This window comes from Squalius cephalus, assembly GCF_949319135.1.
Source record: "Squalius cephalus genome assembly, chromosome: 3".
Classification (NCBI taxonomy): domain Eukaryota; kingdom Metazoa; phylum Chordata; class Actinopteri; order Cypriniformes; family Leuciscidae; genus Squalius; species Squalius cephalus.
This window is the reverse complement of record NC_137124.1, coordinates 14004323-14031708: the sequence shown is the minus strand read 5'-3', so window position 1 is coordinate 14031708 and position 27386 is coordinate 14004323. Positions and strand designations below refer to the sequence as shown.

The following is a 27386-nucleotide window of genomic DNA, read 5'->3' as shown; positions in this document are numbered from 1 at the left end:
ATTGCGTATGTGTGTGACGTATTTCCTGAGAAGCAGTACGTAGACATCTCTCCAGTCCAGTCCCCTGGATAGATGTGTATTTTTTTTTATATCTTGTTTGTTTACTTGATTCCGCCGTTTTGAAACGTGCTAGCATGCGTACGTAACTATGTTGGCGTATCGGCCCAAAGGTGGCACAGACGAACCGGGTCTCAGTGATGCCTTAGCGTCGCGTTACGTGCGACCGAGCGAGCAAACCTATCGCAAAGTTTCCCTATTGTACAGTAGATGAGTGCGCGTGGACTTTAGGACAGTCCAGGTCGCCAGGACATTTCATTCTGTCCTCTTGACAACACTACTTCGTCGGTCTCTTGAGTTTAGCTTTGTTTTTGGGACTGCATTTGTCGTCAGTCAAACACGGAGGACTTTTCGTCTCGTCGTGTCCGTGGACAGGTTTTACGTTAGTGGATTTACGTCGTGTCCAAGGAAACGGAAGATTAGACGCTGATGCTGTTGAGGTAAGATATTCATTCAGTAGTTATGAAGGAAACCAAGAAGGTGGTTTAGGCTTGTGACTTGTTCCGCACTAGAGTAAGTTAAGTAACGTTAGTCTACAAACTTATGTGAACCACATACGACTGTTTTATAACTAACTTATCTCTTTGAATGCTTACCTTCGTCTGAAAACAATATCATGTTCTATTGAATGACTTATTTTTTAAAAAGACACACAGCTGCTGCATTACATTTATAAATAAATTATAATATCTTTATAAATGAAACATACAGTTCCACCTAAAAGTATCTGGACACTTAATAAAACGTAATTTCATTGCGATATGGATATGAATTGGTTTAATATTTTATTTATTTTTTAAAACAACACACACATTTTACATTCAACACATTTCTCAATTTAATTTATAGTTTATTTAGATTTTAAATAAGGACAAAAAAAAAAAAAAATTTGGACAAGTTAACATTTTTGTTGTCAACCTCACTAGTGTTTGCACACCTACAATTTGTGCATGCTGCTTTTGTACTTTTTTGTCTAAAACTTGCATTACAACTTTATATTTTTTATCATTTTTACTTATTTACTGCTATTCATATTATTCATTTATAGCTGTCTTGTTGACAATAACATGACATGATTGTTTTTGACAAATAAAACAAGAATAAAACTAATTAACTAAGAATTGATTTTGATACCTAAAATAAGAGTCCAGTTGAATAAAAGTTAAATAAAAAAAATGTCTCAGAAAATTAGTTCTGAGAAAAGCATAATTTGTTTGCAGATACCAACTGGTTTGTTCTTTTGCTGTCTAATTCAGTTTAATTCTTTTTTTAAGTGACTATATACCATTTGGAAATGGTCTCACAGTCATGTATAAATGTGTGCTGTTGTTGCAAGGTGGAGCGTTCAACTTTTTAAATATAATTTAAATTATTTGTATCAAAGTGAAGTGCTGTGATCCCAATGTTAAAGTTAGAGTTGTCCTGTTTCTCTTTTTATTTTATTCTATTCTATTGGCCGGAAAAAAAAAGTGATCATACTTTCATTCTTTTTCCTCATGAGACTAATGTTTCATCCATTACCAATCCCAGTGTCATGCCTGCCAGGAAACAAAAGTTTGCCTCTTCTTTGGAAAAAGCATCCACTTGTGTTTTGAAATGAAGAATGGATTGCATATATACAGCTGTCAGATAACATTTAGATTCCCTTTAATTTTCAGATAAAATGGGCTTCTAAAAGTCCCACAAGTTGCATCCTGTCTTGAGTTTTTCTTTCCCAAGTGGTCCGCACTTACTGTCAGTCGTCTCACTGCCGGTTTCCTCTCCCTGTTAAGTGTTAACCATGTTGTGATGTCATGAGTGGGTGTACTTTGAGATCAGGGCTGGCACAGCTTTAAATTGCTGTCAGGAAAGTTACGCACTTCTTGCTTAACCTACTTAATCTGGGTTAGACACACGTTCAGTGCTCAAGTGAGTATTGTTTTATTTTCTTCTCTTCACCTGATAAAAACATTGTGTAGGGAAATGTGACCTGGAGTCTATTGCTTAGTGATAGTAATTTACCGTCCATGTTAAGAACTTGCTTGTAAACAGATTTCCGTGTGAATATTTATTTATTTATTTCACTTTTTTTCCAATAACTGAAGGTTTTGGCCAAAGGTTTGGGGTTGTTGAAGCATTGTTTTATGTGAAATACTGGTCTTAGAATATGAAGACTAAATTTGTTTATGCATGTGTAGTAAATGGATCTTACGAGGTAAATTATTTGACTCGGTTGTCAAACATTTTGTAGCAATATTTTTGTGCTCTCATAAACAGTGTTTGGTGATCAAAAAATCTGTTAGCTGTTTACTTTACAGTAATGCTCAATTAGTCTTCCTAAACTCGTAATACAATTACAGGCTTTACGTATCAGCCTGAATTCTGTCATTTGGATTGTTTTTCTGTGTTGTGCTTTCAAATCTGAAAAAAAAAAAAAATGCAGATTGATTTACTAATATAAGCATCTTTTTAATGAAAACATTAAGGCTAGTTAAAACAAGTATAAAGGTTTTATGCAACATTTAGATTTTTAAATTGCAAAAGTGTTTGTAGGAAATCCTGTGCGTTTCAGATTTTACAGAATTAATTTCCTGATTGTAATGAGCAAATTTGTGGTAGAACAGGTAGTGCGTCTGACTCTGGATTTCGATGAAATCTACTAGTGTAACCCAGCCGACTGCATTCTTTTGACATTGTTATGGTGGGAATGACACTGAGAGTCTATCAAAAAGCAGGTAAATGGGGACATGTCATTTGAGCCAATGTGCTTCACATTTGTTAGGTAGAATAATAGAGTAAAATCTCTGTCCTATAAGGAAATACCAGCAGTTGTTTTTTTGTTGTTGTTGTTGTTTTTTTTTTTGCCTTGATGTCAAACAGAATGAAAATGTGAGTTGTCTTATCAGATCTTGGGACAAAATTTCAATTGCCCCTCGTTTAACACAAAAAGAAGACATATTGTCTAATGAGACTGTGTAACAAGTGTTTATGTGTTTTGTAAAATAGGCCATTAAGGGTGTGGACAGAATCGCTACACCTACATTTAATCATCATATAGTTCTGCTGAAGCGAACCAGACTTGTTTAGAACAAGCAAGGGTTTTTATTCTTAGTTTTTTTTTTGGTTCTGATAAGATCAAATAAAGTGCAAGCCAAACTTATCCCACCAGTCACTGACAATGGTTTCCGAAAAAAACTTTTCTCTGCCTTTAGACAAATGAATGGACAAAATGCAGGGTGAACTGAGTACGTTGATTTATTCCCTAATGAAACGGCAAGTTTCTGGCAAGTTGAGCCTCAAGTCAACAAGAATCTTGCATCAGAGTTTGCTTAGTCATAAGAGTGGAGAAGCAGGATGATGGTTTTGAAGTGAGACAACAGTCGGTCACTGAACATGGACGTTGATTAATATTTCTGTGTAAGAATAAGTCAACTGTGCTCCCTCCCATCTTTGGATAACTGGTGGCTTACCAGCAAAGATGATGACTTGGCACATTATTTATGGAAGTCAGAAAGCTTACTTTTTTTTTTTTCGTTTTCAGCGAAAAGACTTTGTTGGCTTCTTTTGATGGTTGTACAGTATTAATGTCTTATTGGATCTAAAGGGGAGTTGGATAGCGATTAAATCACTGGCGGTTGCAGAAATATATTTACTTTTGCTTAGTTGCAGGCATTCATACTCGACTACAATCCAGCTGTATCAGGCGCCAGATCATGTGACATGATGCTGTACAGTTGCGTAAATTTGCTGTTGCTCAAGTCACCTCAAATGTAACACAGTTCGTTGTTATGCGAAGGAGGCGGGAACCGGCGAACATTTGAAGACTTTAATAATAAAATAAACAAATACAAAATTATTTTTGTCCTGCTCGCCACACACTGTCAGTGTGAACAACCTTTCATTTTCACTGTCAGACTTTTTGTGTACTCTGGAAAGGTTTTTGGAAAGACGTATTTAGATATTTTATATCTAAACTTGGACACAGTCACCTCTGATAACCGATCACTCTAAATTGTAATGTAGACATGCGTTTTCTGTAAAGCTGCTTTGAAACAATATGTATTGTGAATAAATGTGAATTGAATATTTTCTCTACGATCCCAGGCAGACATAGAAAAAATATATACTTCACTCCCTCACAGCCTTTTTTTACGTTTGCATTTAATAAACTATATGACTAAGGTCCTTTAACTGATTGGAATCAAACCCCTGCATTTAGCTGTCACCGGAACATTTTGTTTGGGTGTGCTGTTAAATTTTAATCTAGCCTAGTTAGTCAGTTCCACAGTATTAAAGCTCATCTATGATTCATATCCTCAATTATTCTCTTGCACCTGCAACTCAAATGACTCATTCTGCAATCTTCCATCTTTTTCTCTCCCCAGGTGATTCCTGAAGCGCTCCGAGTCCATCTCTCTTCCCCGGCTTCGTCTCTGCATGTGCCCGGGGCAGCACAGATATAGCAGTGGGCCGCTGTGCTGACGGACTTGGTGACATTAGGAACTCCTGCCTTGGTTTCCTCCATTGTGTCTAATGGATCTCAGGCTTGCCTCATTGACGCTCTGTACACTACTGATTCTCGTGACCTCTGGGCCACAGCCATCCATTGGAGAGAAGGTTTACACCAACGCATGGGCCGTCCACATCACAGGGGGAGAGCAGGAAGCTAACCGGATTGCCAGCAAGCATGGCTTTGTAAACCACGGGAATGTGAGTGTTACGTTCAGACAAGTAATTATTGTATGTTTGGCTCGCTTGGGTTGGGTGGCTTGCTCATCTATGTGCATCCATGTTCCTTTTTAAAATGAAAGGCGTTAAGGCCTATTGAACTGCTTTTATTTTTAATAATCAAGCCGTTTGGATTTTCTGAGCAATATGGTGTCATATTGCTCATGCTCCGTCCACAACCACTGACGGACTGTCCCGTATTAGCATATATTTCCGCTCTCAGCCATTTGTATACTTTCAGCCAAGGCAGCACTTTACCCGTCTTGTGTCGACACCCCCCACAGAAGAGAGGGTCTCAAACACTGACTGTCCACTTGACTTTGAAGATAACTTTTAAAGCTTGCTGCCGCTGCACCATGAGATTCTAATTAGTAAAGATGCAGATTTGTCCTTTTTCTTCCTCTCACTACCCCATTCTGTAGAACTCATGAATTTTGAATATTTCCTGCATGTTGCGTCTGAATGCTCTGACTCTCTCTGAAGGAATGCATAAAACATCTTCCTCTTTCTCCGGTTGTCATTTGATATTCTCAGCTTGTAACATGCCCTTGACTTGACTGTGTGGAATGTGCTGCAACCTCACTTCCTGACCAAGATACAATGTTTTTTTTTTTTTACATCCAAAACCTATATAGGTTTTGTTTCGATTAGACAGTTTTGCAACTTCCTGCTCTTGAACAAAACTGATCCGATTTTTCATTTACCATAAGTAATTGAAAGCACATTATAGCAGTCGAGAGTCAATTCATTAGGTTAGATGATTAATTTAGATGTATATTACAGCCCACCCTCTAGTAATGGGTTCACTTTAAAACGCAAACAGCCCTGTGTCCAGATGGTACTGTAAAGCCAGGTGATGAATGGATCCTTGCACGCATTGTCGGGAGCACTGAATATGCTGCGGTTAGTAATTGCTGAAAATGAATGCCTCAGGGTCCACGCTGGCATTCAGTCCTGTATCTCTTGAGAGATGAACTAATAATGCTGCCATTTTTAGTGTTGCGAGGCAGCGTGTGTGCGCAGCTTTATAAATGCAGCTTCTATGCTCAGGTTTATTCATGATGACTTGTCACTGAGGCTGCGTTTACACTCTTAATGCACGGATCTGATCTTTTGACCATATATCCATTTTTTGTGGTCCCGCCTGTTTACCTTCACTTTAATACATGACTAGTATCCGGTTTCTGTTACTTTAATCCCCACCCAAAATGATTCTGTTGGTGATCGCTTTACTATGCGACATGGTTGACTTTCAGATTTTGAATGTCCTTACTAAAATTATTTATACAATGGTCAATGGTATATAATAGTTGAGTGGCCATGATTATTTGCCAGCATGGACTAGTTAAAAGCTGTAATGGATGTTTGCAGTGCAAAATCTGACTGAACGGATATAGTCCGGAAAATATTGGTAATTTTCGTTTGTTTTATCTACGGTTCGTTTAGATCGAATTTATCTCCTTGTTGCTGAGAAATATAATGTATCTTATCTTTCAGTAGTGAAGCTGTTTTATTTATAAAATTCACGAGGCAGAGGTTGAAAACCAGTTTCTATGCTCCTGAATGGTTCTGTGTGCGTGCAATTTTGCAACCATATATAAAGTTTCCACCTCAAAAATGCGAGCGCATACAGGCTCTCCTGCTTCATAATGTTGCATTAAAAAGTTATCTTTGTGGCAAATGCGTCGCCCTCGCCTCTTGTGGTGTCTGGGAATTCCAAGGGGAACCGGGTGTACGTGTTTAGACGCAGGTCAGATGTTCAGATATCCGATATGTATCTGATTTAAAACCACATTTGGAAGTGGCTCAGAACGTGCCAGTGTAAACGCAGCCTGAGTGATGGTTTCGCAGCTTACCAAAGTGCATTACTACAGACATATTTCTGCTTTTATCATCGGTAGAACTGGAGTTGGTTGTGTAGGACCAGCCAAGGCAGGCATTACTATTAATTGCCATTATTATTACTATATCCTACTATTTAAAAGGTTAGTGTGTCCATAAATGGGTTAAAAATCCCATAGACTTATATTGAGCCATAGAGACTAGAAAGTCATAGACTTGTGCATGGAAGTTTTATTTTGAAATCTGTTTCTGATGATCTTCATGATTTTTTTGGAACTTTACCAGAACCCTTTGATTCATGTTAAAGAACTAAACATGTAATTTTGATTTGCATTAACATTGCATTTAGCAATTTATTGCCAGAGCTTTCTTTGAAACTGTTGGTTATGATCGTAAGAAGGGGAAAAAACCTGAAGCCACAGGATGCTTTTGAGCTTGAAACGGAGAATGTTTATGTTGGACTGTCGAGCTGCTATGGATCACTGTAAATCACCTGTGATCTTTTATAATAAGATTGTAGCATGGTTTTTCTCACTGTGAGACCGCTGCAGCTCCGCAGAACAGAAATCACACCTGGCCGAGCCCCAGACCCACATTGTGTGATGAGACATGCTGACAGCACTGTTGGCAGAGTTTGAAAAGCGTATTGTTTGGTTACACTAGTGCCGTGGGCTTAACGTTTTTAACATGTCTCATTTGTGTTCCAAGTGGAGGATTTCTTCTACAGACAGAGAAAAGCTTCTGATTTATCCAAACAGTACCTGCTCTTTTTCTTGTGCATTTGAGGATGCTTTTGTGTAGTTTTTTCCTCTCTGTTTTTCTTTGGTGATGTAATGAGTGGCATGAATAAGCCGTTGATGTGCTCTCGAGTGTGAAAACATTTAACTTAGAAAAATACTTTAGAATTTCCTCTCAAATTTTTTTCGGTTAAATATTTAAAGGGATAGTTCACCCAAAAAGGAAAATTACCCCATGTTTTACTCACCCTCAAGCCATCCTAGATGTATATGACTTTCTTCTTTCAGACGAACACAATCGGAGTTATTTTAAAAAATATCTTTGCAATATCATTCCAAGCTTTATAATGGTAGTGAATGGCGGTCCTGATTTTGAAGTCCAAAAAAGTGCAATTAAAAAAGGGTTAATAAAAATAAAATTAAAAAATAGCTTGAATGTAACTACACCTTGCCTCATTTCGTATATGATTGATTACAAGGTAGTTTGCGACGTCAGAAACACCAGCGATTTCAAACCGCATTTTTGAGAGTCTTTGGTTCAATGCAGTTTTAATTCAGTTTTAATGCATTTGCGGTTAAATTATAAACACCACATGGACATATAAACTACATTAAAAGCTTGATTTTTCAACACAGGGGGACTTTAAGTGAGGCGATGTGACTGAGGGAAAAGAGTGAAATAATAAATGAGATGACTTGGCTATGTTATTGAGGGGTGCCATTATTAGATTTATGAAGAGAAGCTGTGAGCCCGGCAAAGTCTGCAAAGAAAAAGTGGGTTAGAGGTGGATCCCTTTAGGTCCTGGACACCATCCAGATACATCATCTCATTATTTTCCTGGTTGCTTGGTCAGGATACATTTTGTTACCTCCCTGTGTGTTTGGAGTTTAGGCAGCCGTTGTGACTCGATGGTTTCACGATGAAGTCTTTAGGATTGTCTGAGACATCTGTTCCATTTTAGTTATCTTTGCTTTCATTCCCTCATGATCATAATTCACAGACGCTCTAGGGCCAAATCATGGTGGAATAGTGTTTTTTTTTTTTTTTTTTTTTTTACTTTGAATGTAGTATGTTGTAGATGGCAACTTTCCCATAAAGACCAATTATGAATCCCACCCAAAATCACTTTGAATTGTCTGTGAGAAATTCCTTGTTCCATTTCTTTTATTATTATGTTGATGGAAAACAAGGGCTTGGATTACCAGAAATGAATCTGTTTGAAGGATTTCACAGCTGGGAAACCAGACGGATCCTTGCAGGTGTTTGCGCTGATGTGGAGGGAAGGCAAGATCCTGGGCTGCAGCTGAAGTTTTATGGCACGCAATTGTGCCAGGACTACAAGGCAGTAGATTTGCTTCAAGGCACAAGTTGAATTATAGGGACTTGCTCAATATCATGATAATGTGCCTCTGTAGTTGACTGACACAAAATGTAAACAAGTTACTTTTTTAACTTCAGTAATGCAGTTTAAAAATATTGGTAATGCCCTTAAGATGATGTCTGATAGAGAAGCATGTATGAAATAAACTGATAGTAATGAGAGAAGTGTTCTAGTTTGTGAGTTTATGAGAGTCTTGCAGTTGCATTTAGTGCCTTGCCTACTAACCTACATCCTGCTAGCTTATAAATTAATGTTCAAAGCCAAATTTCACTAATTCATACAGTCCTGCTGTTTGCTTTCTTCTCCATGTTGTGCTTTTTACCATTACTAAGAGACTCATTTAGTAGTTCCCGTTACAAAGGCCGTGTTGTTTTTCTAGATGAGGAGGACAGCTGATATTTCTAATGTTTTATTTACAGACAGCTTTTTAGTCAAGCTAGCACCTAAGCTAAAAACAAGAGAACTTTTGAGTTTGATCAGTTGTTTCTTGATGAGTAATCATCAGATAAAGGATAGAATTGAATTAAATTGAACTCGGTTCAGTTTGAATTAATAATCAAATGAGAAATACTGAATTGGTGTGCTTTGATAGTGGTCAAAACTCTGACCCAGTTCGTTTGCTGGCTTCCATGACTGCAATGCACTGGGTGTCGAAACACTATTGGGAAAATTGGCAGTGGGCGGAAACACAGACCAAAAAAAAAAAATCTGATATGGGACGCACATTTCAAAGTAATTGTACAATAGCATTGTTTTTCAGAGAAGCCAGTATGTGAACTTAGCATGTTTCCTAAATATCTGCTAACATATTATGGTATTCTTATGCTTTAGAACAGTAAAAAAATGACATAAAGCATCTCTAAACATCAAATATGTTCAAATTGGCTGCCGTTGTGTGAATTCACGCAACGTTCTCCCTTTCAGTGTGTACAGACCAATTAGTTGTCGTTGGGAAATTGTCTTGACTGTTCCAGACTATTTTTATTCCATGTCACTTAGAGGCTTTCATATAATGATGATTTTGTTCTCGTAATGTCTTGCTTGTTTGTTTTAACCTTATTTCTGTGCCTACAGCACAAGATGCAGGTTATATTGCATCTGGATGCAAAGGTTATTTTACCCCATTACCTGGTATACCTTCCTAGAAGCAATATCTACTTCATAAAGAGAGGATTGCGGAACCTCAAAAACAAATCTTGTCTTTTGTCCTCACAACCGTAATACTATTTTGCAAAAGAATTTTTACTTGCCGTCCCAATGATTTATAGCTTTTGATGGGTTCCCATGCCTTTCTTTGGAACTGTGGGGATCTTGAGTCAGAAAACAGCACTTGCCACATTCATGGGAACCGCAAACATGTTTCAAGCTCGCTGTTTTTTTCTCAGTAGCTGTCGCGGTGTTCTTCTGTGGTTCATGTATCTTATTTAACCCTTTTTAGCTTGCTCAAATTCCTTTCACTCCCTCAAAAATGTTACAATGAAAGATAATATGAAGGCTTAAGGCTAAAAATTACCCAGAAGGAAAGGGGAATAAAAAGCGCATAATTGGCCCCCAGAGAGTTTCAGCTGTTGAGAGGAACTGGCTCGTCGTAGTCCATGTTAGTCCAGACTGACACTCTTCAATAGAGTTGTCCAGGTATTTCCTTTCTCTCCATTTTATCTAAACCGTTTATTTAGTGAAGTGGTTTATTCAGGGGAACTAAACTTTAAAAAAAAGATTTCCATTTTCTCAGAAATCCACTGTTTTTCATCACATTGGTTCAAAGAGGTGTCCTTACAAGATAAATATTGCATCACAATTCACTGTTTTGTAACTCAGCATGTTGGTGCAAGCGGTTGTTGATAAGTTTTTAACTGTCAACTTGCCTTCTCCGCAAAGCACAGCAGAAAGAATGAACCCTTAAAGCTAGGGTGTTGATTGCTCTTGATTTTAATCTTTTTGCCTTTTGTTTTTCAGACATATAAGAGTGTATTATTCCACTCCATAGAGTCGGCTTCATTGTCTTTATGCCTGTTCTTGCACCATGGCTCCCCACCGCTCCCTGTAGACAATCACACCACAGTTGGATATTTCTAATGAAAGCTAATGAGCTATGAACATTGACTTGTCTTTTATGATAGAGGAAGAGTGAGAATTGAGGGTGAGAATACTCTTTTGACTAGTCAGGTTTTTCAGGCACCGCAAGCATCATTCTTACTCTGGTTGATTTTCTCAAGACCACAGTGCAAGATCTTTAACTCCTCGAGTCGATAGACATTGACGTATCGATCTACATGCATGTGACTAGTTTTATTCATTTGTTGTGCTTGTAGAAACAACCTCTTTTTCCTCTGCTTTTTTTACTCTTTGATTAGAATGAAGTTCTAGCCTAATTAAAATGTGAATATTTTTTGGTTTTCTTGTTTTGAAAACTAAAAATATTTACATTCTTGAACGATTACCCATTGATAACAATAAAGTTTAATTGTATTTAATTGTCTAATTAAATGACTTTACATTTTAAATTAAAATGTATAACCAATTTAAATTAAGATTTTTTGCCTGGTTGCGCACAAGCATTGAAAGATGGAGCAGAACATCAGAGAGATTTTGGGGTGGACTCTTTTGACTACTTAGCCTATATGATTAGTCAACACTTTTCTCTAGTTAGGTTGTCGGGCCCAACTGAACACTTCTGCCATTGAAATTGCCATTGTACAGTTTCAGATCATATGATTCTGAGCAAGTTGTCATGTGCCATCCCCCTCCCTGACATCAGCTGGTTGTATCATATAAACTAGCTGTGGAAAGCAGTCTACTTTTAAGTGCTTCTAGTGCTACCTGTGTAGTTCAAGCTGAAGTAGCCATAAAGCCTAAATGTTCTTTGTAATAAAGATCCCACCTCTTAAAGAGTTGGTGTTTGTTTGAAAGCCAGCTACATTTCCAGACAGTATAAAAAGCCAGTTTGTTTTATAATGTAATGACGTAATGCAAAACTCAGTGAATTTATGTTCTTGAGCAGCCTCGGGTGGTGTGTTCCTGTTTGGAAGGCTTTCTTACATCTGTTGACATCTTTTCACACATCTTAAGCCCAAGCGTCCTGCCAGACTGTTAAAGACCCACAACAAGTCATCTGCAATGTGTCTGCTGCTGCTCTAGTAATTAATAGAGTTCCCCTGAGCTAACGAAGGACTAGAAGGGCATTTTGTTTTGTTGATCATTTATTAGAAGTGTGTTTTGGTATTTTGTATCATTTTTTGTATCCAAAAAAATGAAAGAACCCATGCAGTTTTTCTTTTGCGTTGACTCATTTCCTATTGAACAACACGAAGTTTGCTCATGACTTCTAAAATTAATCAGAAGTTTAGTCTCAGTAACTTGTATATATAATTTATAATACTGCAGAAGATTTCTTTTTAAATGAATGCTGTTCTTTCAAATATCCAGGTTTCCACGAAAATATTAAGCAACACAAATGTTTTCAACAATAATGTTTTTAACAATAACATGTCTTTTGAACATCAAATCAGCATATTATAATTATTTCTGAAGGATCATGTGACACTGAAGACTTAATTTTTAACATATTTGAAAATAGAAAACTTATTTTAAATTTTAATAGTTTTTCACAATTTTTGTGATATAATTTTTATCAGATAATTGCAGCCTTGGTGAGCAAATGATATTATGGGGGGAAAAACATTAAAAATGTTACTGACCCCAAACTTTTGAATGGTAGTGTATATTTCCTTATTTTTCTAAAAATACTAGGCTATTATTTGCATAGTATTTGTTTGTTTTTTAACATATAGGACAGGCTATCGTTGTCTCCATTTTAAATATTTCCTGTGAACTTTGATCAATGCAGTCTGTGTGTTACCAAGTTGAAAAATGATCTGACTTGAATGATCCAGCAAAGAAACTTTTAATATGTAGGCTAATGTATAAGACAGTATATGTGTGCACTCTAATTAAAGTTGGCTAATGTTGTGATTTCAGAATGTTTGATTTGTCTTTTGTATGTTTGCTTTTCCAAAAAATTTTTTTTTGTGATTTCAGTATTTAATGGATGATTGGATTTGTCTAAATGTTTTTCAACACTCCAGATTAACGCTGTTTAACTGGTCAAACATTACAAAGTTTATCAAAGATTTTCTTGTAACACATTTAATGAGCAGATTAGTTGAAGCTAAATGGTTTGTTTTGAAATCAGGCATAGAGTTGCTCTTGCCCAGTCAGAAACTAAAGGAGAAAAGGATCAGATTTAGTGGTTGTGTGGAAAATAAGGTTTCAGATTTGTCCAGTATGTCAATACTGTACACTGATAGTCCTGAGAATCTTGACTACGCCTCATACTTGCAAAACAAGCTCTAACTTGAGGTTGCAGACAACAGCAGGGTAATGATACAACAGTCTGGGGTTTGGTCTGGTCTTTAACCACACCTCGACACCTCCACACAAAACATCTCCTTCAGTTTCAGAGAAATTACACCCCTGTTATAATAAACCATTGTTGCAAACCTGCAACCGGAGTGAACTCTCTCAGCATGACAGATTTGAAGCGACACTAGCAGAATTTGATCGTTCTTTTTAGCCATGTCCTTTGCTGTGTTGCAGCTTCAGCAGCTGTCCAGAGTGAAAGATAGACTCGAGAAATGGAAGAATCCATAACCAAAGCCAGATGTGTTTAAGGTGTGAGCTTAATGTCCTTTTTTTCAAGCATTGTCACCCTGCCTCCCACTCCGGCTCGGGTTTCTCCACAAACCGTTTAATTAAGACATGGCATAGTTCGACATGGTCGGATAGAGTGAGATTTCATTAGATTGTCTGCATTTTTCCCCCCCTTTTTTCACCAAGGCCTTGGCTCAATTTGTCAAGGCCAAGCTCGTGTGCACGCCATGCCCCTTGGCCTGTCACAGAGATAAATCATCTGTGAACGGAAAGGAATTGCTTAAAACGAACGAGTCCTTGAGCTAGACAAAAAAAAAACAATGTCTTGACATTGTGCTGGGCTTGTCTACTGTTGAAGGTACATGTGCTTCGTCAGTGTAAGGCCAGTGATGAATTTTGAATGATAATTTATTGTCTATAACAAAAGCTTAGAGAATGTAGTATATTTGGGAAATGTAGGAGCAGAATGGTAAATGTATTCTTGATCTTGGTAAGAGAAGTTGAGTTGCCCTTAAGATGTTTTTACAGCCAACTGAACACTTCCTGTAATATCACAGATTCACTTCCTACAGGAAGGCTGTTTCAAAAGGTTGATAGCAGTCTTATATTGACTTTTAAGGTGACCCATTTTAGCTAAATCATAAGCAGCATCATGTGTATCTTTCATAGAGAAGGCATTCTCAGAATACATTCCATCTGGGAAAGAGTTATCCAAGAATAATGAAGCTAGAGAAATGTTGTATGCTTATGTTAATATGTTTTTTTTTTTTTTTTCTGAAAGGTCTAGTCTAACAGACCCAATTTACCCAATACTTGTGTGTACTTAGTATTAGTACTGTATTTAGTTATTATAGATAGGGCAGTTGTTGTCTAATTTTTTAGATAGTCAGACTGGTAGCCCGAAGGTCACAGGTTCAATTCTCAATACCGACAGAAAATGACAGAGGTGCCCTTGAGCAAGGTACCTAACCCCCAATTGCTCCCCAGGCGCCACAACATGGCTACCCGCTGTCCACGGTTTGCAGGTGTGTGTGTGTGTGTGTGTGTTCACTACTCACTGCTCCTAATGTGTGTTCACTAAATGGGATGGGTTAAATGCAGAGGAAAAATTCCAAGTATGTGTTACCATACTTGGCCTTCACTTCTTCAATTTTTTTTTTTTAGAATATAAGACTATGGTAAGTGGACCTCTGACTCGCTAGGATGACATGCTCCCCCCAAATATAAGTTTTTTGTTTTTTTTACTTTACACTACAGTAGTGAAATTTCTTCACTTGCAAGATATTAAACTCTTGAGCTTTTATTTAGGTGGAAAACTGCTGATACCAACAGGTATACAAATGCTTCTTTATTACAAATAGTGAAATCATACTCAAGCATGTAGGACATTTTGCGAATATGAAAATAAAGAGTAACTTCCCCATGTCGCGTTCCCTAATGCACTGTCACTATGATACGATGTAAATGCATGCAGTTTAATTTTTTTAACTGCTAGAGGGCCAAAAGTTACATACTGTACCTTTAATTAAATCACAGCTTTTTGCCATATAGCCATTTTGATTTTATCTGGATTGACAGATGGCTCAAAACACAGCAATATTATTTTCAGTTCATTATGAAACTGTGGCAGGACAGATTAGATGGGTTACGGTCTAGGTAGTAAATGGGAAACACTGAGAATATCACAATATTGACTTGGCAAGATGCAGTGTACAGATTCACTTGTGAGGATGCATTTCAGTTATGATTCTATCTTAAGAGGATGTAGGCTGTATACGGCAAGGAACCTGGGTTTGGTGCATCACTGTCAGTGTTTCCTAACATTTGCCCTTTTCTTTCCACTCAATAAAGACATTCAGTTGCAAGCATCTGCAAGCCCAGGTGTGTGTTTGTGTACTTTTGCGGCTTATAAGGAGTTATGATTTTGTAATTAAGTCTTTTGCAATAAAAACATTTTAGTGTTGCCCAGGGCCATCTAGCTGGTAATCACACTGGGAGACTAGAGTGGAATGTGAGACGCTCTACATTTATAAGGAGATTAGATGTCACAACTATTTTAATTGAAGCTTTCAAATTTGAAGCGTGCGAAGTGTTTGTGCATTACCGGACTAATCAATGCCAAGATATTTAATTTGTGCTGAACTCAAACTTTGATGTTGTTATATGATAAATCGATGCTGCTTGGTTTCGGAAGTCAAAACTGCAGTTTTGTTTTGCTGAAATCACAGCAAATGAGCATTTGCATTGCAAATGAGCTCACTGACATTGGGCATTGCTTAAAGACCTGTTTGTATGAGACTGTTTTTGAAGAGAGGTCCCAGAAGAACAGGTGACCTCTGCGGAACGAACTCAATTAACAAGAATTTGCATTTACAAGAACACATAATGCGTACCCAAAAATTCATTATTACACAGTGCTTGGATGTTTTGAGCCGTGCTCTGATTTGTATTCCTTCCGTTTTAAGGTCATGTGCTAATTTTATATGTTGGTTAGCTAAATAGGCAAACTTTTTATAAATCAGGACTGCATTAATGTTCTTTACTTTTAAGTTTGGGGTAATTAGTAACTCTTTTACAAGAAAAACTAAATGCTTGTATTTGCATTTTGGATATTTGCTTTTTTTTGTGTGTGTGTGTGTGTGTGTAAAACTCAAAATCAATAAGTTCAAAATGCCCTGTTGCTCTTCTAGCAATCTCAGAGTTCTTTAAGATGACTTTAATATTCACATGGTAATGATGCTTCTTAAAAGTCATGAGCTTTCTGATAAACTGTGAACTTCATGAACTCATTGAGAATGCAGAATAATTCAGAAACAAACATTCCTTAAAAGTGCACCTAATTACTTTTTAATGGCCAACTGGTACCGTATCTAGAATGCAAGGTCAGTTCTTGAATTAAAACACTTTCATTAAAATAAAAAAAGAAGGGATGCACTAGTAGGATTTTTAAATGAGAAAAGTTAAAAAAATACATGCATTAAGGTATAGTAAAGTAATCAAATGTAAAATAACACTGCATATTCTTCACTGTATGAATTATATTAATTCTTATTAAAGTTATTCGGTCAAAAAGTGAGCAATCTTTTTTTTTTTATTAGCATTGATTAGTAATAGTAATAGGCTGCTGTCATTTTAAGACCTCATGCACAGATCCAATATGCTGATACTGTTAGACATGATTTTTATAACTGACTTTACTCACCAAGACGGGCATGGTGGCATAATTTTGTGTGAATTTGTCCTTTCAAGCGCAAGAACACATGAAAGAGAACTTAATTCAGTATTCACGTGCTAGATACACACACACAACATTTCACAGCAAGCATAAAATTGAGTTCTCTTTTGCGTCTTCTTGCACATGAATATTTAAAAGGCTCAAAAACACATGCATCATCACGAAAGTGAAACCATAACCAGAGAATGTACAGCCAGAGCCACTTCAACCAGAGCCACTGGTTAAGCTGATAAAGGTTGGTACGTTTTTAATTTTGGTTGTAATTTAGTATTGTAAGCAAATTGAAATGAATGTACTGGACTGCAGCATGTTTGTCTTACATTGCCCACTATGAGGTGGTCTGGATTGTTGCCAGTGCACTTGAATTAACGGGCAACGTACGTACAAAAATATTGTTTTTTTTTTGAGTGTGGGGTTTATTTTGTTTTGTAGTGGAGAGCGGTCTGACATGGAAAACATTCATCTGTTATTCTAATGGAGGGAGACTGACCATAAGAGATAACAAACTCCTGTGTGGGGAGGGGGAGGGGGGGGGGGGGAGTTCCTGGGTGTTCACTGTCTTTGGATGCTTGCAGTAGATATGGAAGAAATGAATCCTATTAATAGTAATTGAATATTGACATTCTGCTGTGCTCTTGCATTTAGCGATCAGCGTAATACTTGAAAGAATTCAGGAGCCCAGCACTGAGGGGGCGAACCGGCTAAAAGCACTTATTTAGTTCTTTTGAAGTTAACTAATGAACAGGATATTCAGTAATTTTATGTAGTCAGGAAGTGGCTCGATATCAACAATAAGTTCTTCTTTCATCTTAATTCATTTGTTTTTTTTTCTGCAGTTCATTTCGCCAACCAATTTAAACTCAATATTGTTTTAATACATTGTATGATCCAGCTAATTAAGAAAGAATTGTTTATCTTGGTCAATTTTCTTTTTCATTTGAGATCATAATTGGCTATCGGATACTAAATTCAAATTTTTAAACCAGAATAGAGCTGGTAAGTCCCGCCCCTTCCGCTAACCCCGCTGGACCTCTAGGTTGAAAAATCGTCAATGCAAGTGAATGTGAGAAAGTAATTATTTTCTGGTCCCGTTTGAATTTTGCCATGAATGTGGACATATGTTGTCTGTGAATTTTTAATATAATTTTTCGTGTGAAGAATGCTACAATTTAGCGGGTAGAAGTTTGATACGGTTAGACTTTGTGTGAGGGCACTTTGTGGACTACAACTCTTCGCTGCTTTCGACGCGTTTCTGAAGAAAGAACAGCCGATTTTGTTTGAATGGTGACATTTGGGTACAAAACACACAGGCATCTCGATCTGTCTCCATAGTTTATCGCAGCATTAGCACCGTGATTTGACAAGTGGAGGGAAAATGTGTGGGTGACGTCACATAGTCGACATGTCTTTCTCGTTATGTCTTTTCCACAACTGCTAGCCACAATATACAGTCAAACTCGTAACATGAAAAATTATATAAAAAATTCACAGACAACATATGTTCACATTCATGGCACAATTCAAACGGGATCAGAAAATAATTATTTTCTCCCATTCACTTGCATTGACGATTTTTCAACTTAGAGGTCCACTTGGGGTTTTACGGATGGGCGGGACTTACCAGCTCTATACAGACTTAAAGTTAAACAACAAGATTTGTGCGTTGTCAGGAAACATATATATCTTTCTCTATAGGCAATGAGTAATACAGTATAATGTGGAGCTGTCACATTTCCTCAATTTGAGTACTCGATCTTAAAAAAAACCATTGACTGCAATTTACCCGTGTCGTAACCGGTAAAACACCGGAAGTGGCGCATTCTATGGATGAGAATCCATGAACCACATTTTATATACAGTATATATATATATCAAAAATATGTAATGTTTTTAATGATATGTGCAATTAAAAACTATTTTTTAGGCTGTTGGCTAGGTGAGCAAAAACTTTAGCTATTGCCATCATTTTATATAATTATTTGATATTGTTAATTTGTATTGGATATATGACATAGATATTACATTGGCCATTTGATAACACTCATTGTGGGTCAACTGCTAACATTATGGAGACCTGCAGAGTGTAATTCTGTCCTGAATGGGGTGCATTTTCCTGGAAGTTGGTTTTTAATGTCTACCCTCGTAATCTCTATCTGTCTCTATCTATCTATAAATATGTGCGTGTTTATGTGTCTTCTGTTTCTAACTCCAAGTTGGGGAAAATTATTCCAGCAGCTTTGGCTTGGCTTGCCACTTTTTGGTTTGGAGTTTTGAATTGCTTCTTGGAGATTTCAATGCGAAAAGAGCACTGATATTGTGCTTGGAACAAATTGCTACCCGCTGTTTGTTTTTCGAAGACAAGGCTCGGTCTGAGGCTCGCTCTCCAGACGTATGAATCTTTCTCTACAGCAATAATAATCAACAGAAACCATCGATTAACCGCACACTATGAAGTCATGCAACAGGGACTGGCCACCTGCAGGACATTTATCTACTTGTCTTGGCAAAAACCTCAGATAACACTAGTCTCATTGTGATGACACCAGTGACGGCAGCATTGCTCCTATTTTGGATTATGAATCCTTGTTGCCGTATGGTACACCTGTTTTCTGCTTGTCAAATCAATCATCTTGCCTTATGCTCACATTGTGTTTGAGGTAGTCAAAATGACCAAAATGCAAATGCTCACCCTGCTATTTCTTTTAGTGTCTCATGCAATGTACTTCTCATTTTTAAGTTAAAAATAGTTAATCATTTAGTACTTAACATTAATTATTTTAACGGACCCTTTTCAGATTTCCGGGGTTCTCAGAAGCGGAAGTCGTCATAGATGGGTAAACTTCTATGTGTTTCCATTTGCTCCAAAATAGATTTGCGATGTTGATAACAGCAGAAATGCGTCATCACAATCTGTGGAAAAAGGTCCATAACGGGTTGTGTTCCGTTACATTTCATCAGTTGTATCCCATTTAGCTGGGTCCTATGTGTGTACGCCCCAGTCATCTCCAAACGTGTTGAGCACTGTTGGTGTGCCAACTCTAACGATACTGCCTAAAATGCAACCAAACCATTTAATTTTAATTGTCTGAATACGTAGTTGTGTTTTCATAATCAGTCATTGCTTTCTCTATTTAAGTCCATCCCTATTCAGGCATATGCAGTACTATTGGTTATGTGTTTCTGTGTTAGGCCTAGTTCCTCAGAGACTTCAGTAACATTGAATTAAGGTTAAAGCTTCAGTATCAGAAGAATAATAAGCCAGATCTGGATTGTTAGCCATCACGGGTAACCAGATTTAAGAAATTTCAACCTGCTCATTTTAATGGATAATTCACCCAAAAATGAAATTTCAATTACCATTTACTCACCCTCATGTAATTCTATACCTGTTTGATATACCTTTCTTTCTTCTGTGGAACACTTAAAGATATTTAAAAAATGTATCAGTATTTTTTTCCTCCATATAATGAAAGTCAATAAGTCAACAGACCTTGATTGACCCTGACTTTCACTGCATGGACAAAAAGAATTGAAAACTTGTTTAATGTCTCCTATTACATTTACACAGCAATGAAACAACATGATGACAGAATTTTTATTTGGGGTGGACTTTCCCTTTATCAATTACACTTCAGTTAATGGGACTCTAACAAAAATGTAATTTTTGAGTTGAATGAGTTGAATTTGAAATGAAGATGCCCTTTTTCTCTCTGTCTGGCCCCCCCAAAAATGTATGCATTTTTTTTGTTAACTTTGTTGGTAATAGGAATTGAATGATTGAGTACAATTTCAAATGTTCACCTCTGCCTCAGCTCCATCTGGGACCTGTGGCAATTATTTTAAATAAAAAAAAATGTATTTGGCTCAGCGAATAGCTCAAGGGTAAGTTCGCCAGGGAACACTTGACCGCAGCGTCTCGGACAGGAAACTTGGGCAGGTTATAATTGGAGAGCCGCAGCAAGCCAGATTCACTCGCGTACGCATCTTTGTTGACTCGTCGGGATCATGTCCAGCCTACTCCGTTTGGGTCCTCCACAACTTTGGTCCATGGTACCAAACCACACAGTGTGCAATTACGGGCATGTGGAAATAGCTGAGCTATGTTTCGTCTGGGCGATTCTGCAACCAGTAGGCTTTTGTGTACAGAACACAGCCGACTACTTCTATGGCATGGCACTGAATTCGCTTTAACAAAAGCTGCTAGTAGCAGCTGCACTGCAATAGGAACCCACTCGTTAAACTATTTTGTGCTTTTTAAGTTTAATGTTTTGTTTGAGGAAACACTTGGATGTTTGCAAACTGTTGTGTGGCCAATGTCAGACAAAAGAGATGTTTAATGGTGCTGGGTGGTGAATTGTTTAGTATGCTGTCTAATATTTAACAGGAGCGCATTTATCTCATGCAACCCTGACGGTAGTGCTTAAAGCAGGTCCAGGAGCTGATGTTTATTTATTAGATCCCGCAATGTGATATTAGTCGCTCATACAGGGATCGTAATGGAGTCCATGTGACTCGTTTTTATGAACTTCAAAGAGCTCCCCGTGGCCTCTTGTGCTGTCATCTCTCATCACCAGTCAGCATTGCGTCCGCGTTGACCTGCGACCTCAGAACTGTCGCCATAGTGACCGTCTGACCTTCCCGAGCAGCTACAGAAGTTGGGAGTGGAAGTGGCCTCCGGGGAGGGAATGGAATGTTCTGTGTTAGAACTGAACAGAGCGGCGCAGGCTAATCACAGAACAGTATGGGATCATACGTGCACCTGGGACAACTCAAGGCTGCACTTACTTTTACTCTACACAGATATTTATAAATTGCTGATACTGTAGAAATCGCTATAAATTCCTAATGAGAAACACTCAATGAAGGTTGATGTATTGCTTTGTATTATTTTGGGTGTGGTTGGAGGTTGCCAATTGTTTTTAGTGTTAACATTGTTTTGGCCACATCTTTGTTACAGACCCATTTGCAAAGCTGTTTAAATATCTCACCGTGAACACCAAAATGAACAGTAGCAATTGTGTGAAGAAGGGATCCTCCTCAGGAAAATTACATAATTGGAAAATTATTGGGAATTGAGAAAAGTCACATAACTGTCTGTAGAGGAAATAGTTTGATTACGTGATTGTGCAAATGATGCGTTACATTTTTGAAAATCACAGGCAATCATTTCCAAGGAGAACTGATTTCGATAAGGATAAAGAAAGTGAAGGAAATGAGGGATGTTTGTGAGACTTCCACTGTCTACTTAAGACGCATTTATTAGTAATTTTGAGTTTTACACAATTTAATAATCAACCAGAGCTGCATCAATTAGATGTTGCTGTAATTTGCTTTATAATGTGTTCTTTTTCAGTGTTCTTTTTTATTTTTTTAACGTTCATAAGTTTGGAATCAGTTTTTTTTTAAAGAAATTCATTTTATTCAGCAAGGATACATTAAATTGATCAAATGTGACATTTATAATGGAGAAATGCAGGAATAATTTATATTTTTAAAAATGTAAAAAGAAAAAAGCTATTGAAAATTGCAATAATGTTGCTGTTTTTACTGTATTTTTTACTATACTGTATAAATATAGCCTTGGTGAGCATAAGAGGCATATCTTTCTGAGTCCAAAATTTTGAAATGTAGCCTAGGTGTCTGCATTGCACATGCTTATGTTTTATAAAACGGGTGACTCAGACCAGATGACTTTGAATCAGCCCAATACAGGGCTTCTTATTGTCTAGTCTTCGAGTAGATTAGTGTCTAACACAATTTTTTTTTTTTTTTTTTTTTACATTGTAATGTGAAATTTATAAGCATTAAAGTTTAACTTATATATGCTGAATGTATTTGTGATTTATTTATTTATTTACTTTTTAGTAGTAATGCCGTTATTTCTTGAACATTTATTGAATTTAGTTAATGCCACCATTTTGCCGACAACACACCTTAAATGTGGTGTTGTCCTCCTTTCTAAATCCCTTTTACTCAGTTTTTAAAATATCTAGTCGAACGCATTTACTTATACACCGTGGGGATCTTTTTTGACAGACCTCAAAATTGTTCTGACCCAATTTGCAGTCTTTTTAAAGCTTTTTTCCTCAGAGTAATTTCAATGACATTGACTTGACACACTTCAATGTCAAGTCATTTTTTCCTCCTAATGTTGGCAAGTAATAAAACCTGTATGATCTCTTCAAACTGGCCTCATTGTCTTGTCACGGTTTGGCAGTTCTAAATAATAACCTATTTGTTTTTATGTCATATGATGCATTTCTTATTTGTATTTCTTACCTCCAACCTCTTAGATTGCTGTGGTTTTATATCAAATGCTGACACGTTAGTCACAGCTCTGCTCAAGGTGTTGAATGGCATTGCTGGAATCAAGAGCATGTGTTCCTCCTTGAGGCGAGATGTGTTCATAGGCGAGTAGCAATGTTTCCCAAGGTCAGAGAAGGTTTGATTTTGCTAAATGTTCATGTCAGTTGTTCTGCCGAGTGTTTCATGATGTGACTTTATCAGATCTTATATTGCATGATGTTATTAAAATACTAGCTTCAAACTTGGCTTCTTTAAACAAAATTAGATTCCCAGTAGGGGTTGTTGTGGCATATTATTTATTTGTAATTTTATGAATTGAATGCAATAATTTCACACAATTTAAAAATAATCTCAAATTGTTCTCTTTTCACTTTAGCTTTTAAATTCACAATCACACATTGCCTACTCTATATGCGAGTAGCCTACTCTGTATATGGGCGCGACGGCACATTTTACAAGATGAGATTAATGTCAATGATGCTCAGTATCTGTTGCGCAACAAATCCTCTGCCTTCGTCCTGTCAGTCATATCTCCTTACTCTCGTCACATGCTAAGTGAAATCTGATTTCTTTGACTCTGCAGCCTGTGCTGTATATGGAGCAGAGTAGACGCTTTCAGTTGCGCAACTGAACAAAATGGGTTTTATTTCTATAAAAAAGCTAAATTACACTGAGGTGGTGCCAAGGTGGCCAAGTAATGTAATTGGTGTATGGCTGAACACCATGTAACACCGGTAACACAGACTTCCGCAGCAAGCCGAGTGTGAGAACAAAAGGGCATTGGTCATTCAATTGATGGTGACCCGACTGTATTATGCTGTACCTGGACTTGGAGGGCATGCATGAGGATGGACGAGGCACAGTGCTGGATTTATGGCAGCAGTTTAAAAGAACAATTAGCTTCAGATGTGCCATATCACGAGCTTCCAGCAGTTCACTGTCCATTCATTTTGTTCAATAAAACATGATTTCCAGCCAGGAGAAGTAGCATCTGTTCGTTTTTCCATTGTAGCAAATCAAGTTTGTGTAGTTGCAGCTTACCTACTTCTTGTTTTCTAATAAAATTTCATGTTGGAGGCATTGAGTGAGCAAATTTAATCTTGAATTGATTTTCACAACTAGCCTATATTAGGCTCCATGGGATCTGTGAGTTTTGTGTGCCATCTGGAGTAGGTGCCTAGACTTCTCTTACTCATTCAATTTATTTATTTATTTATTTATTATTTTGAGTCATATTGTGGTATGAGCATGCATAATCAAGTGCGTGAGAGAGACTTATTATTCAGTGAGTGGGTCCTAACATCTGACGGTCTGGATATTGCAGACGCTAGTCTGTTGTGGTTTAACATCACATACTCCAGTGGGTTTTTTCCCCTTTGTCATTCTCTCTGTGTGCTGAAAAAGTGATGTCTGACATGTCAAAACAAGGCTGACAGTGTGGAATAGTTGTGTGTTTGGGCATATTTTGTATAGGCCGCACTGACCATTTGGTTGAGGCAAGTTCAGGTTTTTATGATATCTAATGTTCCTAAAGATAGATATGAGCAAAGATCTACTATGTATCCTTTCAATGTTTGTGTGTGTGTGTTGTATTTACATGTGCTTGTGTGTGTATTAGGGGTTTAACGGTTCAAATTGCTCACGGTTCGATTTGTATCGGTTTTAGGGTAACTTTTTTGGTACGAAAAAAAAAAAAGAACTACTGCCATAAAAATAAAGAATAGACTAGAGCAAAGATGCTAATGAAATAAACTGCTTTTCAGGAAGGTCTAACAGTAGTTTTCAGATACAGATATTGAATAAAGTAGCCTCAAATGTAAATGTTAGTCTTCTGTCACTTTAGGACATAATGCACGGATCCAATATACATAAGCGCAACTTTGCAAGAAGACTTGAAGGAAAACTCGATTTAGTTTTCACATGCTGTCTGAGATGCGGCTTTCCATGTGGGGGCTTCGGATGTGTGCGCACAGAAAGCTTCTCACACAGCGAGCGCGGGTTCTTTTTCGCATCTTCTTCCGAGTGTTTAAATCAGCAAGGCTTAAAAACAAATGATCAACTTTTGTGACGACGCAGCACTGGCTCGATCGGGACAATGACAGTTTCGTCACTGAGTGCCTGTTTAAACACAGAAGGCAATGTGTGCTGTTTTGGTCTCACCTGCGTTCTCACGCTATCAATACCCGGGTGATGACAGCATAAATGACTGGCCAAATTAGAGCATACGCCACATACAGAGTTTACAAAGAGTTACTGTTTTGTCCACATTATTTAGACCATTGCATCAGGGTTGTCATGTATTGAGAAAACAGAATGTTCCCAGAGAGGAGATTTATATGACTCAGACGGCGGCTCTATCAGCGGCTTGTCTCCTATGCTTGCCATGCTGAACTGCAACACACCGGCACATGAGGAACCGTCAACAACAGATTTACATAGGCCTACTAACAGTTTATTAGAAAGCTACTCTCACGTGAAACGCTTGAGACGTATTGACAGAAACACATTAGCGTAACTGTCCATTTTACGCAGTTTTTTTTCTTAAAAAAAAAGTAAAAAAATAAAAATATTATAGATGCATCATCAGATTTGAGATTAACTGTGGTGCAAGTGCGTGCCGAACCGTGGGCAGACAAAGGTATGGTTCGTTAATTATTATTATTATTATTATTTTACAGAGAACAGTTACACCACTAGTTTATGTACGCACACACACACGTCTGGTTTACTATCTTTGTGGGGACTCTCCATAGACGTAATAGTTTTCTATACTGTATTTTTAATTCTGAAAAGGTTTTATTATTTATGAGTACTTCACATCTCTATTGTAGATACTTTCTCATTAACTTCTGATCTCAAAATGAATAATTATTCAGGGTTTTTCCTGGGTCAGAGATGGTCTTTGGTGGTGTCGGACGGACAAGGTCATCTAGTAAGCCCAGTACTGACAAGAAATCCAAAATAAATGCAAAGAAACAGTCTGTAATATTAACTTTAAATAATCACAGGATCATAATAATGTCAAAAATCATGAAGTGACTGATTTGAAAAGTTAGTAATAAAATGAACAAAGTAACACATTACACGTTACATATGAAAAGTGGCAGATCTATTATTTAGTGTTTACAGTCCAAGACTGAATGTACAGTTCATTTGAGATAAAGTATCAGATTGTTTTGTTCCATCCATTGCTATCCTCATAAATGTCAATCAGATTTAAATATGGCTGTCAAACCAGAAACTTTGCAAAGTGTAGTTCACAGCATGAAAAATATATATTATATACAGAAAGTAAGGAATCACTGAAGCTGTCAATTACAACGCAAGGTGCACAAAGCTGTACTTTTGCTTAAACTCCCATTATAATAAATTAAGCTGTCTTGTGCATTTTTGCTATTTGCGAGCATGCAGAACCTGCGCTGAACAAACTCTTAAACACATCTGTTTGACCATTGCATTCACATGCTCATATGTCTGTGATTGACTATAAAGGTCAACACTGCAAAAACAAGTTGTAATATAGAAACCTATGACACTCTTCACAAAGCGCTTACACAAACACTCACTGGAGCGTTTTAAAGTGTTTTAAAGCAGCTGGCTATCGGTACTGAAGAACGGAAGGTGTTGTCATATTAAATGATCAGATAATTCTTTGGCGGGACAAAGATTCAATTTGGCGGCTGCCAATATTTTCAGTGCTGAAAAAACCTGCTATTTATATTTCATTATGATCACAGTGTCTTTTAGTGTTTTTGTATTATTATTACTATTTATTTTTTTATAGAAAAAATGTAAATTAAAATAACTATTTAATATTGTCCATTCAGCGCTATTCAACATGAAAGTACATAAGAATTTTAATATTCGCTTGTTCTCTGACACTTTACCATTCGGGTGACCCGAATTTAAATATGGCTTTGATGATTTCCTGACTCAGCCCTCCACTTTTCCATATTGTTATCTCTGACCTCTACGCTGTCCTTTCAATGAAAGTGTCAAAAGCCTTAAAATAAAATTAAAAATAACTTTTCCACTTTTAAATGTAACAAGCCTATAGTGAAAAAATCATAAATGCCAGAAAAACATGACACATTTTTAATGTAATTTTTCATCTTTAGCATGGGACTTGAAACAGACTTTATTAGTAAGGGTGACGTTCGTAGACATTCTGACCGTAATATATATAAAATAACATGTCAAGACTAAGCCATGACAAAAGAGTCCAAAAAAACGTTTCATGCCAGTAATTTCATATGGTTCATTTATAGGTACTCAGCCATCCCAAAGCACAAGTTATCATACTTCAACTCCAGCTTTGCCTTTTTTCCTTCCCTTTCATGTTTCTTCAGTAGAACTGCATTGCATTAATGTTCATCAGCCAAGCAGTATCTTCTGTCCTGCGTCTCGTTTGGATGTGGGTATGTAAGCTTTAGATGTCACTGTGGCATCCTAAATCAATTACTGATTTTG

The 27386-nt window shown here is 37.2% G+C and overlaps 1 protein-coding gene across 2 annotated transcripts in view; it reads left to right on the top strand.

Moving 5' to 3' along the window:
• The window catches only part of furina (furin (paired basic amino acid cleaving enzyme) a), an 83394-nt gene continuing 56008 nt past the window's right edge, over positions 1–27386 (top strand). Inside the window, exons 1-2 of one of the 2 annotated variants that reach the window (XM_079867217.1) lie at positions 1–497; positions 4422–4746. In XM_079867217.1, the coding sequence (XP_079723343.1) occupies positions 4570–4746 (177 nt within the window). In that variant the 5' untranslated portion in view covers positions 1–497; positions 4422–4569. Of the gene's footprint in view, positions 498–1856; positions 1966–4421; positions 4747–27386 lie in introns of those variants that run through there. The other variant, XM_079867218.1, reaches the window with a different exon arrangement.